The 12,909-nt window shown below is 41.7% G+C and overlaps 2 protein-coding genes across 4 annotated transcripts in view; one reads left to right on the plus strand and one right to left on the minus strand.

Moving 5' to 3' along the window:
• veph1 (ventricular zone expressed PH domain-containing 1) overlaps window positions 1-12,909 on the plus strand; it is a 70,994-nt gene that overhangs the window by 8,082 nt on the left and 50,003 nt on the right. The window lies entirely within an intron of this gene.
• On the minus strand, window positions 3,467-11,412 carry ptx3a (pentraxin 3, long a). Its single transcript, XM_084559223.1, has 4 exons — window positions 10,898-11,412; window positions 8,426-8,582; window positions 7,600-8,024; window positions 3,467-5,262 (listed from the first exon to the last, which is right to left on the minus strand). Exons 1-4 carry the CDS (start codon window positions 11,034-11,036, stop codon window positions 4,607-4,609), a joined length of 1,377 nt encoding a protein of 458 aa, XP_084415349.1. The 5' UTR covers window positions 11,037-11,412; the 3' UTR covers window positions 3,467-4,606.

The raw sequence follows: 12,909 nt of genomic DNA on the forward strand, positions 1-12,909 counted from the left end.
TTTACAAGGCATGGCCAGCAGGAAGGAGACCCCCAGTGTAGACGCAGAATTGGCTGGAAGGATTATATAGCTCATGTGGCCTGGGATCCCTCATGAGGAAATAGAAAACTTTCCCAGAGAGAGGGACGTCATGTAATACTTTGCCTAGCCTGCTGGTACCACAACCCGACTTCAGATGAATGAACGAAAATGTAAGGATGGATGGATGGATAAATCTTAAAACCGATTTACCAATCTGACAAGCTATTACACTCAACTTGATATGGTTTGTTGTTGCACCTCACCACCACTTGTTTGCTCACATTTGGCTTCGACCTCCAGATAGAGATCAGTAATAAATTCAACTCCATGCTTCAAGTGAATATTTTACTGCACAGCTCACTTCCTTTTTCGTTATGGAAGACATACCTTATAAGGACTCAAAGAGAGATGTTTCTAAGCCCGCCTTTGTCCTGATGTGACTTTTTTTCCTTGAATAAAAATAGTTTACACATATTTTGCCGTGGTTAGCAGTCCAATGTTTTCTTCAGACTTACTGATCCATGATCAAGTACGAAATAACAACTTGGGTTCTGACTCGTTGCCTTGCTGGCCCTCAGTGAGTGTCACACCGCAGTCAAACTCATTCGTTCAACACAGTAGAAGTTAACAAAGAAGTCCCGCATGGTTTTATCACCATGTCATTTTAATGTGTTTCATTTAACGTCTCCACATGTGTATCAAGTTTCTTAGTGAATACACAGGGGACGTGCACTAATGATGTGTGTTTCAAAAATATGACCCAGAAATTCTTTTCCAATAGATTTATGAGACCCCCAAAGTCATCTAATAATTTCACACTACTAGACACTTGAGTACAGTAATACACCGTGGAGCCTGACCTTTGTGGTGAGCTAAGCAGAACAAAGAGAAGAGAAATAAAGGTTGAAAAAAAGATGGAATAGGGGCTGATCCAGCTTGACAGGGGTTGATCAACTGATAGGCTATAATATTAAATCTGGAATATGCCACACAGAGTGGAGAAAGGATGAAAGTCTTGCTGGAAGGCTTTAATATAGCAACTTCAGATTTATGTTTCCTTGGGTAGTTTTTAATGCAGCATGGGCAGTTTCAGGTTTTTATTTGAGCTACAGTACTCTGACCATTTCAACCTCATGTTACCTTTTTAACAAGCCTGGACCTGTACACCATATTCTGAAAAGGGAGAGGGTGATGATGGTTTTCAGGACGGATGGCTTCCAAGGCTTGCCACATAAACATCTTTCTTAGTTTTACTTACATTTTTTTTTTTGGAAAGCAACACATCCGTAAATGTCTTTGCAATGTTTTGTGCTTTGTTGTATTTTTTTCTGTCCATTCATTGTGTAGGGAGATTTATGAGCTTGTGTGTGTGTGTGTGTGTGTGTGTGTTACAGGAAACCAACAGCAGGATACAGTGTGAAGGTTTTATAGCATGACTCGGCCATTATCAGATGTCTCGCGAACACTCTCACAGCATATGGGCTTGCTGTGGCCCTGTGGGGTTTCAGAGCCAAGAGTTCCTTCCATCTTAAAGTAAAACCTGATCTTTAGTTAACAGTGAAGTGTGGAATGTGACATTTTCAAAGTTATATGTTTACCTTGGCTCCACTGTTGCCAAACATATGTAGTTACTGTACTTTGATTTGTGACGTGAAGAGATGGCAGTCCGAGAAGAGTGTGGGGGGGTGGTTGGGACGGAGTGAGTGCGAAAGTTGATGTTTCCATTTCGTAAATGGCCACAGTTACAGAAACAGTTGGAGTCTAAGCAGAGGTTGTCGCTGCAGGAGAAACCTGTGGGCCCATATTTCACAAATGGTTCCATATATGCATGTGCCACACTAAACTGCAAGCATATGTCAGCGGCAAAAACCCTGCATGCTGTTTCCTTACAGATTTAGAAGTACTTTTAGTGCCATTGTCAGCGCATCTTAATCAACAAAAGATTATACTATAGTCTACCAAAAACATAAACGAAAACTTGAAATGTTTCTTAACTAAGGGACACTGACGTGCCTTAAATCACCTTCTCATATGTAAGGTGATAGGTTTCACATGGGAATATGTGTGGATTTCACATGTAACCCCCCCCCCACATGTGCTTATCGGACTTTACATGTGATTCACACATACGCACCATGCTTGTGTTTCCAAACAATAAGTTTCCCATGTGCCCTTAAACACGTTTGCCACATCAGGTGTATTCTTTTCTGTAATTCCTAAAAAGGTAGTCTATAAGATTTTCAATTAAATAAATGTAATTGTTAAAACTATCTTTTACCAAATGAGGTAACACAATGGCTATGCATGGCGCTGTGTACTGTACTGCTAAAATGATAAATGGTCTTGTATTTATAGAGTTTTTCTACCTATTGTTACTCAAAGCACTTTACAGTCACGATGACACATCTGCCCGACTCGTTCACACAAGCACACACACATTCACACACCAGTGCCGAGCATTGCCAGCATCTTGAGGTCCAGTGTCTTGCTCAATGTGGTCCATATCGGACCCTCTAGTTCATGAACAACCTGCTCTACCAACTAATCCACAGCCGCCACATTATATCATTTATATATTATCATTATTACACAATAGGTGTCTATGGCAACAGTCCAAGGACAAAAAAATAAATGCTGTTTTAAGTGCTAATAACAAATAATAATAATAATAATAATAATAAATACTAACCAGATGGTAGCAGATCGGTTCACAGAAGCTTCAAATTAAAAGCATTTAATTGGTGAATTGAGTTGACTTTTATTATTACTATTATCATTTATTACTTATTATCAAGTTTCATCAGACTTGTATTTCCAAATCTAGACAAGAATAACTCTTGGCTTTTATGACAGTGGATCATTCTGAAGTATTGTAGGGAGTACTGAAACCAGTAGTGAGCGTTTAGATGAAGAGCTGCAGCATGCACACCTCCACCTTTTCAACGTCTCACCGTTCCCTGTTGTTCGCAGACTTATTCCATGTGCCGCTTAAAATCAGATCACAGTTGCTCACAGAATGATGGCAAGTGCCCAATTGCTGCATGAATTCTTTATTAAAACTTTATTTTGTCACCCCCAGAGTTCTGTGCTGTTGCCACCAGTAACCACACGTGTCGCCAAATCCACCTGAAATGCTCAAGAGCGTCACTTTAAATTACATCTCAGAAAAATCTTTCCTAATTAAGTGAAAGACAGCAATCACAGCAGGTTCAGAAGGTGATTATCAGAGGCAAGTTGTTCATGAGCAAGACAACAAGTTGCTCTTGATGATAAGACCAGCATTCTGCATCGTAGCAGCTCTGCTATTAATGAATGGGCATTTTAATGAACGGTAGTTGTAAAGTGCCACATAAGTGCAGTCTATTTAACGAGTCTGTCTACAAGCTATGAAGGGACTTAGATAGTTAAATACACTCTGCATACCATTTGAAATGACAGAAAAGCATTTATATTTAACTTGAAATATTTATTCATCCCTCACTCTCCATTCATCCAGTCATGTAATGCAAAATATATTTATGTACATAATACATTCAGTTTAACCTTTTCACAAGATCAATTTACAGTATGATACATGACAACTTATTTAATAAAAGACTGTGTAAACATCACTTTCTTTTATCACATTTCAGCAACAATATCAATCTCACACAGCAAAACACTTTTATTCTTATTATTGTATAAGGTATCAAAAAAAATAAAGACACAAACATTACCCTACAATAAAATGAGAACTACAGAAAGCAGAACAGGAATTATATAACTCGTATGAATGTAAACACTTTAACACTTTGATGAGTACACATTTAGAAATGTCTTCCGAAAAAAATAAAAATAAGAAAATTCACAAATTCAGGAAAATTAGAATAAAAATAATAACAAGCTAAAATAGTTTCTAGAGTTACTAGTCAGCCATGCTTAAGATGAAAGCAAGTACAGCAGTTTTCAGTCACACAAGTTTTTCATACATCATAAGTTGTTCTGCACATTATTAACACATTAGTACCTTTGCTTTCGGCTGCTATGGGAGTGGATGGCATGGCAAGGAACGCATTATTATTATTATTATTGCTCTTAAAAATACATAATTGGACTAGATAATCTCCTGTAATTGCCCGTGACCTCTTATTCACCTCTCCTGTGTGGCTGTCTGGTGATGTTTACTGGCTCAGAACTTGTTCGCTTTGACAATAGGCTCTTTGTCTTTCTTGCACTCTAATTAAAGTCTTTGGTGAATTCTGCTTGCAGCACGTTTCCTGCTACGATGCACGTTTTCAAAGCTGAATGTACGTCAGTGTAAGCATGTGTGTGTGTGCGGTGTGGCCTCAGTTCAAAAGGTTCTGTTAGAAAAATTAACTTCAGTCTCTCACAGCATTGACTTTCTCTCTTTTGAATGTGTTCAGTAGAGTTCATTGCAGCATTTGTGATCATAACAACGAAGATGATGAATAAAAAGGCAGTCTTTAGAACACAGAATATTTACAAGGAACAAAGACGATAAAAGTGGTTGTTTCTTCAGTTGTTGCATGAAAACTTATCACAGAGATTTATGATGATTATGATGACGCTGATGAAAGAGTATGAATCAATAGATGAAATGGACCCCTCCGTGCGGAACCATCTCCGTCACACCCCATGCTATCATGTTCCCCCTCTGCTCACAGCCCTGGCCTTCCCGCAAAGCCAGCTGGGAAATCACCTCCTCCGATAGCACCTTATCCCACATGTTCACCCCTGTCATTTTCCCGGCGAAGGCCAGCTTGGGATCAAACCCTTCCTCAAACCCTGCCATGCCACTCCCGCTACTTGAAGACACAGGGCAGCAGCCGTTTCTTTCCTGTCCCAGCTGGAGTGAGCCTCCGCCAGGTAGGACATGTCCCTCTGCCACTCCGGGTGTGAAGGCCACCTTTTTACCATCAGCATACAAGGATGCCAGGCCCTGCTCAGAAGACCAAGCCCCGCACAAGTGGATCCACTGCCCTGGCTGCACGACACCCTTCGCCTCCACCAGGTGGGCCTCTCCTCCGATGGTGAAGAGCGCAGACGTTTGGCTGAGCAGCAGCTGGATCTCGTATGGGTTGCGGCGGTTTCCGTAGGAGAACAGCACGGTTTTGTTTGAGAGGGTGGTCGGTTTCATCCACATGCAGACGGTGAAGGAGGACGTGGAGAGAGAGATATCTGGTATGACAGAGGTGTAGATTCGGCGGGATCGCATTGGGAAGAGGAGGGCCGTTTCACAACCTATGCAACAAGAAGATGTGATAGTGTTCATTTCATTAGGAGTTGGGAGTGATCAGTATGTCCATTATGAAGGCTTATGGCAGGCACATTCTTTTTAACTTTTACTGGTATTAAAGATATTTGACACAAGACCTGCCTGTTACTACTTAATGATTTTAAAGAAAATAAAGAAAATCTCACAGTTGTCACAGAAGGTTCAAGGCTTTGAATGAGAGCAAATTGGATTACAGCAAGTACTCTCAGCATTAGTAAGTGAAAAAATATGAAGTACATTGATCAAATTCAGGGCTACTGACACCAGTAATTTACATGACCTTTAGCATAAGTCAAATAATATTCTGTCTATATGACACAACACAACTGATCCAAAAAAAACTTCACAGACATGGTGAAAAAGACCAATGAAATTGTCAAAGCTGATGTAACAAAAATAACTCTTAAAGTTTTCAAAGAATAAGATTTAATAAGTAACAGGATGTAAGTAAAGAAATGCAAGAACATATGCATTATGATATACAAAAACTAGGCAAGATGATTTTTAGTACAGAAGTAAAAGCTTGCATAGAGTTGTTCATTTAAGGTGCATGCTTTATTGAGAGGTAAATGTGGGTGTCATCAACATAACATAGAAGATTTTTTGTTGTTGTTGAAAGGTTAGGAAAAAACTGTGCCTAAAATACAGCCTTGGGGGACTCCATATTAAATGAGGGTTGATGTGGAGACTCTAGAGCAGATTTTGTGAGTTCTACTGAGAAAAATATCTTGAAGATTCATTTGCAGTTAGCTCAAGTTTCTGAACTTCTGCTACTGCTCCATTTTTAAAAAGCCACTTAATATGGCACGATCTCCCCACACCGAATGGATTTTTAAAATTTAGGTGGCAGCATTGAGTGTAGAAGTCTGATTGAATGAGACGCAGGCGAAGTTCAGTTTATGGTCAGGTGATGAGAACTTGATTTTTTAAACCAACTCAAACACTCATACACCCCCCCATGTCATCTGGTTCATTGGGTTGTTTTGCTGTTTGCCGTTTGCAGTTATGGTATTTCATATATTTTTTGTTCTTCTTCTATCTTTTAATCATTCAGACTGTCAAAAACACTCCCTTGGTTTTATTGGTAACTCTAATGGTACATACAGTAAAACAGAGAGAAACTCTGTGTGGTACGTCTGAGTGAGGCCATTACATAATGTAATGTAAATGCATTTTGAGCTCTGTTGGAGTTAGTGTATAAAAGCCTGGAGTGCATGTGTGTCTACAAACATTACACACACTGAATCCATCTCTCCCATTCTCTCCATTATCCTCTCTGCTGGCCCTCCCCCTCTCCTTCCAGTGAGCAGACACACTCCCTACTCACTAAAACTGGAGAACCCAAAATATTGATGTTACATTCGTCTCAGGTTCCTGCCACTCAGAAAATAATGGAGAAAAAAGACATTTTGAACATGCTGAGTATGTGTGTGTGTGTTCATGATGGCTTCCATCTGGTTCTACTTTCCCAGGGTGCTTTGGTGTGGGTTTTGTGGCGACTGGCTAATGATTACACCTCCCTCTGCTCTATGTGTAGGCCAGACCTACAGGTGTGTGTTTTAATGCATGCATGAGATGAGTAACATATTACAGCTTATCCTGTTTTGTTTTGTTTTCTCCAGGAAATGAAAGATAATAGAGATGTCTTACTGACACGGCTGGTGCCTTCGTCCGAGTTTACTGACTCAAACTTAGTCACTTAATCTCAAAACTTACATGGTTATTAGTCAGTGTTTGTTTCAGGGTTGGACGGTAAACCAGTAACTCTGTTAACCGGAACCACATGCATCCACAAGCCTTCATGGTCCAGTAGGAATGCTGCCGGTGCTTGTGTATCCCTATTTTAAAGCTATTATTCTATTCTATTGTTGTTTTAAACATCTAGAAACAGTAAGTATAGTGTGGTGGTTTTATAGCAAAAACATTAAGTATATGTCAATACAACTAGCTTCAGCTAAATGTCAGGTAGAAGAGGCATTATACAGGCAACTGCTAAATCTTCTTTGACTTGACTGTTTCAACTAGAGACCATTGTTAGTAAGTCAAAGGAAAATGATAGTTTGTTACTTGAGGAGGGCAACACGCCTGGAGACAGACAGATGAGGTGGAAAAGGTATTTAGGACTAACACAAGCTGGGGGGTGACATTTTTTTCACTTGAAGCCTGACCTGAATGTGTCAAGCACAGGAAAAAAACTGAAAGTGGGAAAATGCTTAGGTGGCGCAGTTGAGATCGATGAATGCAAATAGAAAGACAAGAAAACAGGTAAAGACAAATTGCTGATGCTGAGATTAAAATCTTACCTGCAGGCAAGTATCTTTGTCTCGAATACCTCTGCACCTCCTCCAGCTTCATCCTCGTCTCGTGCAGTGCAGCCAGCACATCCTCCCGCGATGTGACCTCTTGCGCCCTGGGCTCGGCCCCTCCACCCCCTGGTAGCTGAAATCCCGTCTTGGAATTCGTTGCCATCCCAGCTCCTGGGCTGCTGAGGCAGCTGGTCTCCAGCTTGGTGAGTCGGGACGCTTGTGTTCGTGCTGCGGAGAGGAGATGCTGCAGCAGCGTCTCCAGGTGATTGGAATTCCCGACGGAATTCCCAGCAGCAGAAGACAGATCTCCAAGTTTGAGGCGTTCCAGAGTTTCTCTGAGGCGACCCTCTAACTGCAAGGCCATCCGTCTTCCAGCTGTCTCCACAGCAGCCCCACAGGAGCCACCATACTGAGCTATGAACCTGACAAAGGACCAGTTTAAAAAAAAAAACTGTAATCCCATGCAATCAAGACAATTCAGAATGTGGCCAAAATCAGCAAGTAACAGAAAAATAATCCGCAGTGATTTTGATAATGACTTATTTGCTTAACTATTAAGAAAGACGGACAAAAATCACCAGACTTCATCTGGTTTTCTTAGTATTTATGTTACCATATGAGAATATGTTTGGTTTGCACTAAAATGTGTAGACATCAGTATGGAATCATTAATCAGTTAATCAAGAAAGTTACTAATTCAGTAATGAAAATAATAATTTGTTGTAGGCTTCAAGTACTCAGTGGATCATTCTTTACTGGCTCTTAATGACACACGGATTGAACCATGATTTCTTGATTTCTCATCTACTTCACTCCAACCAACCTCATCAATTCACCACGCAGCGACCCCATCTCCACCTTAATGATATCATCGGCATACTGAAGCAGCATGTTCTCTCTCATCTGACTGTTCTCCAGCATAGAGAAGAGTTTGTCCCACTTGGTCAGGTCTGAGGAACCGCAGGGGGTTGAGCTCGTGGCTGTAAAGAGCAATGGTAAAAAAAAAGAGAGGGGAAAGAGGTGGGAAAAGAGAAATGTTATCCAACAGAGGATGAACTCACGGGGAGCCCACCACCACCCTCTCCACTGCACATCCCAGGAGATAGAGGTGGATGGACTGTTCTTCCACAAAGGTCAGGGATTTACTCCTTCAGCACTCCTTTGCCATCATGTCTATGCATTCTGGCCTTCATAAAGGAATTTAAAGTTCAAAACTTTCTCAGCAGAGTTAGAGACCAGATGCTATTGCAGAGAGTGCAGGATATGTCGGTATAACGGTTTTCAGATGTGCTGAGATCTCTCCGGCTTGAAGAGTAATTTCAAGGCCATAGTTGCAAGAGAGAAAAAAAAATTTTCATTCCGTGGGAGGTCCGACTGCTGCACATGCCAAGGAAGAGATAGTGGAGGTAGATAATAATGTCAGAGAGAAACTAGACAATTGGCTCTTAATCTGAATTTGCTGGCAAAAGCTGTTCCCATAAGATTATCTGGATTTCTGCTGTGAGCGAGGAGAAAGGCGGAAGGGAGATGAAGGGGAAGACCTTCTGAGAGCAGGTAGAGACAAGGAAGAGGCGGATAAAACGAACCCGGGGGGTGAAACAATCCAGGAGTGAGAATATACATCGGACACACTGTTCTGTTTAACGTTTGAGGCTTTCAGACTCTGTTTATACCTGCAAACGTATCCCAGAGGGCCGTTATTACAGGGCTGCATGATTTGTTTTGGCTTCCTGTCCCCAGTGTTCAAAGTAAATTAGACAGAAGGTTCATGCACTCGGCTACCCTTGACTTAGCACTCCAAAAGAGCCGGTCTGACAACTGCTATGATGGATGTGGGAATAAACAGATCATAATCCATTTTCTTGGGTCTGCTTATTTTTAAGAAAGATATTCTTAAAAGAATTGATTAAATACATGCTTGCTACTTTCAATGGGATACTGTTATTTTGAAAGCAGCAATTTAAGGACATGCCCCATATATACATGGGGAAAATACTTAACAGACTAACAACAGGACACTCACAGGAGTGTTAAGAAAATCTTCTGTCTGCTGCATGTAATAACTGTGCCATGACCTGTCTCATTTATTCAAATTCCACTCAGAGATTCAGAGATTCGAGCGGGTCAGAGGCAGTGATCTGTGTCTCCCTGCAGCCTTTGACCTCTCTCCTTCCTCTCACACCTGCACACAAACTGAGCTAAAGTCACGTGACTTGACTTTTTTTCTGCTGGCATAAATAACCAGTTTTCCTCTCCGTTATGTGTGCGTTTTACTCCGTCTGTTTGCTCTAATTTCTGCCTCAACCCACGTTTAATCACAATGCCGTCTGTGCCCAGTTTCCTGTCTGTTAACTACTGTGCCGCAATTACACCTCCTGCCAGCTTTAAAAACAACAAACAAATGCAAAATGCGAGCTGGAAAGGCCTTACAGGACACACAAAAACACGTGCAAGCACTCACACTTTCTCTTTTTCATGTACACACTTGAGCACTTTCCTCTCTCTGCCAAAGAGGGAAACTTTGATGCTTACAGAAACAGCTGACAGAAGAATTTCATAATAGTTATTCTGCAAACAGTGATCAGTCACTCATGCCGTAATATGTGTGGGTCCTGACTCAGCATATCATCTGATGCTGCTCATCTCGCACTCAAGCTGTGTCTCTGCCAATGGTCTGTGTATTGCAGCGGGACTTCTTCTCTGTCCAGAAAGTCCACAATAAGCTAATCAAACTGAGCTTGACAGTTCGTAGATGTGAACCTGGAATTTCTCACAGAATAGCAGCAACATTATCATTGTCATACAAATGAATCACTGTATATATTCATTTAAGACACCACCTTAACTTTCCACTTTCCTACTTTCTTTGCTATTTTTCTGCAGTCTGTGAAGCAGGTTCAGTAATACTGGATGCAAACTGCAACACATTTGTTCTTCTCCGTCTTAGTGCTTTTTTGCTCTCTGCCATCTAATCGTGAAATTTCTGGTCAGTGATAGTGATAGAAAAAACAACACACCTTAGTCAGCTCATTTTTGGTGATTGATGCTTCATCATTTTCAGATTAAGAACTAATTGCGTGGCCTGTTGTTGCTCCCCCAGCAGAGAATTTTCACTGTAATGACAGACTGTACATTTATATTGGTGTCCTGACCTCACCTCTCCCACAGTCCCGTAAGAAAACAGTTTCACGCTCCAGAATTTAATTAAACTGCAGCCACGGCCGTTTGAGATTCTTAATCAGATACAGCTTTAGTTCCAGCCCACACACACAAATACGCACAATCTAACACTTACGTTCTGGTGTGTCTCCATCTGTGATTTCATTGTAGTAGGTGTCATCGTAGTTGACCTCGATATTATCCTCATAGGTGAGAGCTAGGCTCACACACGCCAACAGCGCACACACTGCCTGAGGGAGCCTCCAGAGAAACATGCTGCTGCTGCTGCTGCTGCTGTGTGAAAGTGAGAGAACTATAAGTGTGTGTGTCTGTTGTGAAGAAGAATTGCAGTCAGGTTTGCTCTGTTTGTGTGTTGTTTGTCTCTGCTGCTGCTCTCTGTCTCACTTTATACAGAACTCCAGGTCTACCACTCTCCTTTTCAACCCCTCACGCTCTCGTACTGTATTTGTCCCTCCTCCCTAATGACTCCCCACCTCTCGCTCTCTCTCCCTCTCTCTCTCTCTCCCTCTCTCTCTCTCTCCCTCTCTCCCTCTCTCTCTCACTCTCTTTTTTCTTGTTAAATGCTGAGCAATCCTTGGGCACGAAGCCCAGTGTTGTAGAGAGTACTCCATCCAGAGAAAAAGAGTGCCTCTCTACAATACTTAATCTCAACCCTAGGCTGCAGATATTCTTAAAAGATAAAGTCAGTTTATTGCAAGGTCACTATTACTTCTGTAACTCATTTCTGTCAGTCCCAAGAGCTTACCAATGTAACTACTATGATCTGGGAAGACAGTGACATCTTCACAGCTAAGTCTGACTGAGTTGGATCGTCACCTTAATATGAAGATGGATGAACCCTCCGTGATGGTACCTGTAGGTTTCCTGAAGAGTTGTTTTGAGGCTCAATGTGGCAGGGCCTGGTTGTCACCATCTTGACAGACGCCTAAATCTTGGCCACTTTAACTGGTCAAGTTGTGGAGCGCAAGCGGAGATGAGGTGGGAGTATGATGCCCAGGTATACAGCTAGCAACCTGTGATGGCGTCCATGTGTCATTCAAAACGACCTCGTTCGTAATAACTTTTAGCTATAGAGATGGAAAGGGTGTTTTTATACTAACCTGTAAACATGTTTATTTCAGCCATATAGTCCATCCATCCATCTATTTTTGTCCTTTGAAGTTGTTTTCGCAATTCACAACAGGCTAAGCAATGTCTTCCATCCCAAGGCGTTCCCTGACCAGTTGACGTGTTTATGGTATCTCAACACAATGCCAGGGTGACAATCTTGTCGGGTATGAGATCATCAGAATTACGCCTCTGCTTTTTGCAGTTTCGGTAAACTTCATTAGACCAGCATGCACTGGGACAGTTTACGGCTGAGTGTGAAGCATTTGTAATGAGAGTCAGCACCCCCAAGTTTGAGGCCACGGTGCTATGCTGGAAGTATTCAGTGCTTCACTGCTCCTTTGTGTTGAAAGGGGCCAGGTGTTTGGGGCGGCTCCCCTGGTGGTTTACCAGGCATGGCTAGCTGGAGACAACACGGATCCAAAATTTGGAATAATGTATCTCAACTGGCCTGCTGTGAAGCTGTGCATTTTAACAAAGAGGTCTATGGGGACTGACAGTCGTTTGTAGCCAGCCTCAAGTGGCCATTTAAGGAACTCATATTGACTTCATGTAAGCAAGCCAGCAGATTTATCTTAACCATTTTAATATAACTTAAAATCTAAAGTAAGTGCACCCAAAGAAAATTTGCGTGTGCATGTCTAACTGTGGCAAACAAGGTCAATCAAAGTCGATTCAGGTCTGTAATCTGTGATGATGTATGTTTACAGCTTTGATAATGACTTAGTCATTTGCCTTTGTTTTCAAATCAGCTAAAGCCAGTTCAGGTTTCTACAGTACTAGTGCAGTGCCCGTCGGAAGTATGTATTCCTATAGTGGGAGCCTACAGGTGCTTTGTATGAGGATTAGTGGAAATATTAGAGCGGAGAAAACCTATTTTACCGATATATTTTACATTTCTTATCCAAACAACGTCAAACTTAGCAATGCACATCTTCGTGCCCGTAGCGAGACACCTGCCCAGTTTCAAATCAATCGGGCCAGCGGTTGGCGAGATATGCGTGCCACAGACACACACAC

This window comes from Chelon labrosus (genome assembly GCF_963514085.1).
Source record: "Chelon labrosus genome assembly, chromosome: 13".
Taxonomy (NCBI): Eukaryota; Metazoa; Chordata; class Actinopteri; order Mugiliformes; family Mugilidae; genus Chelon; species Chelon labrosus.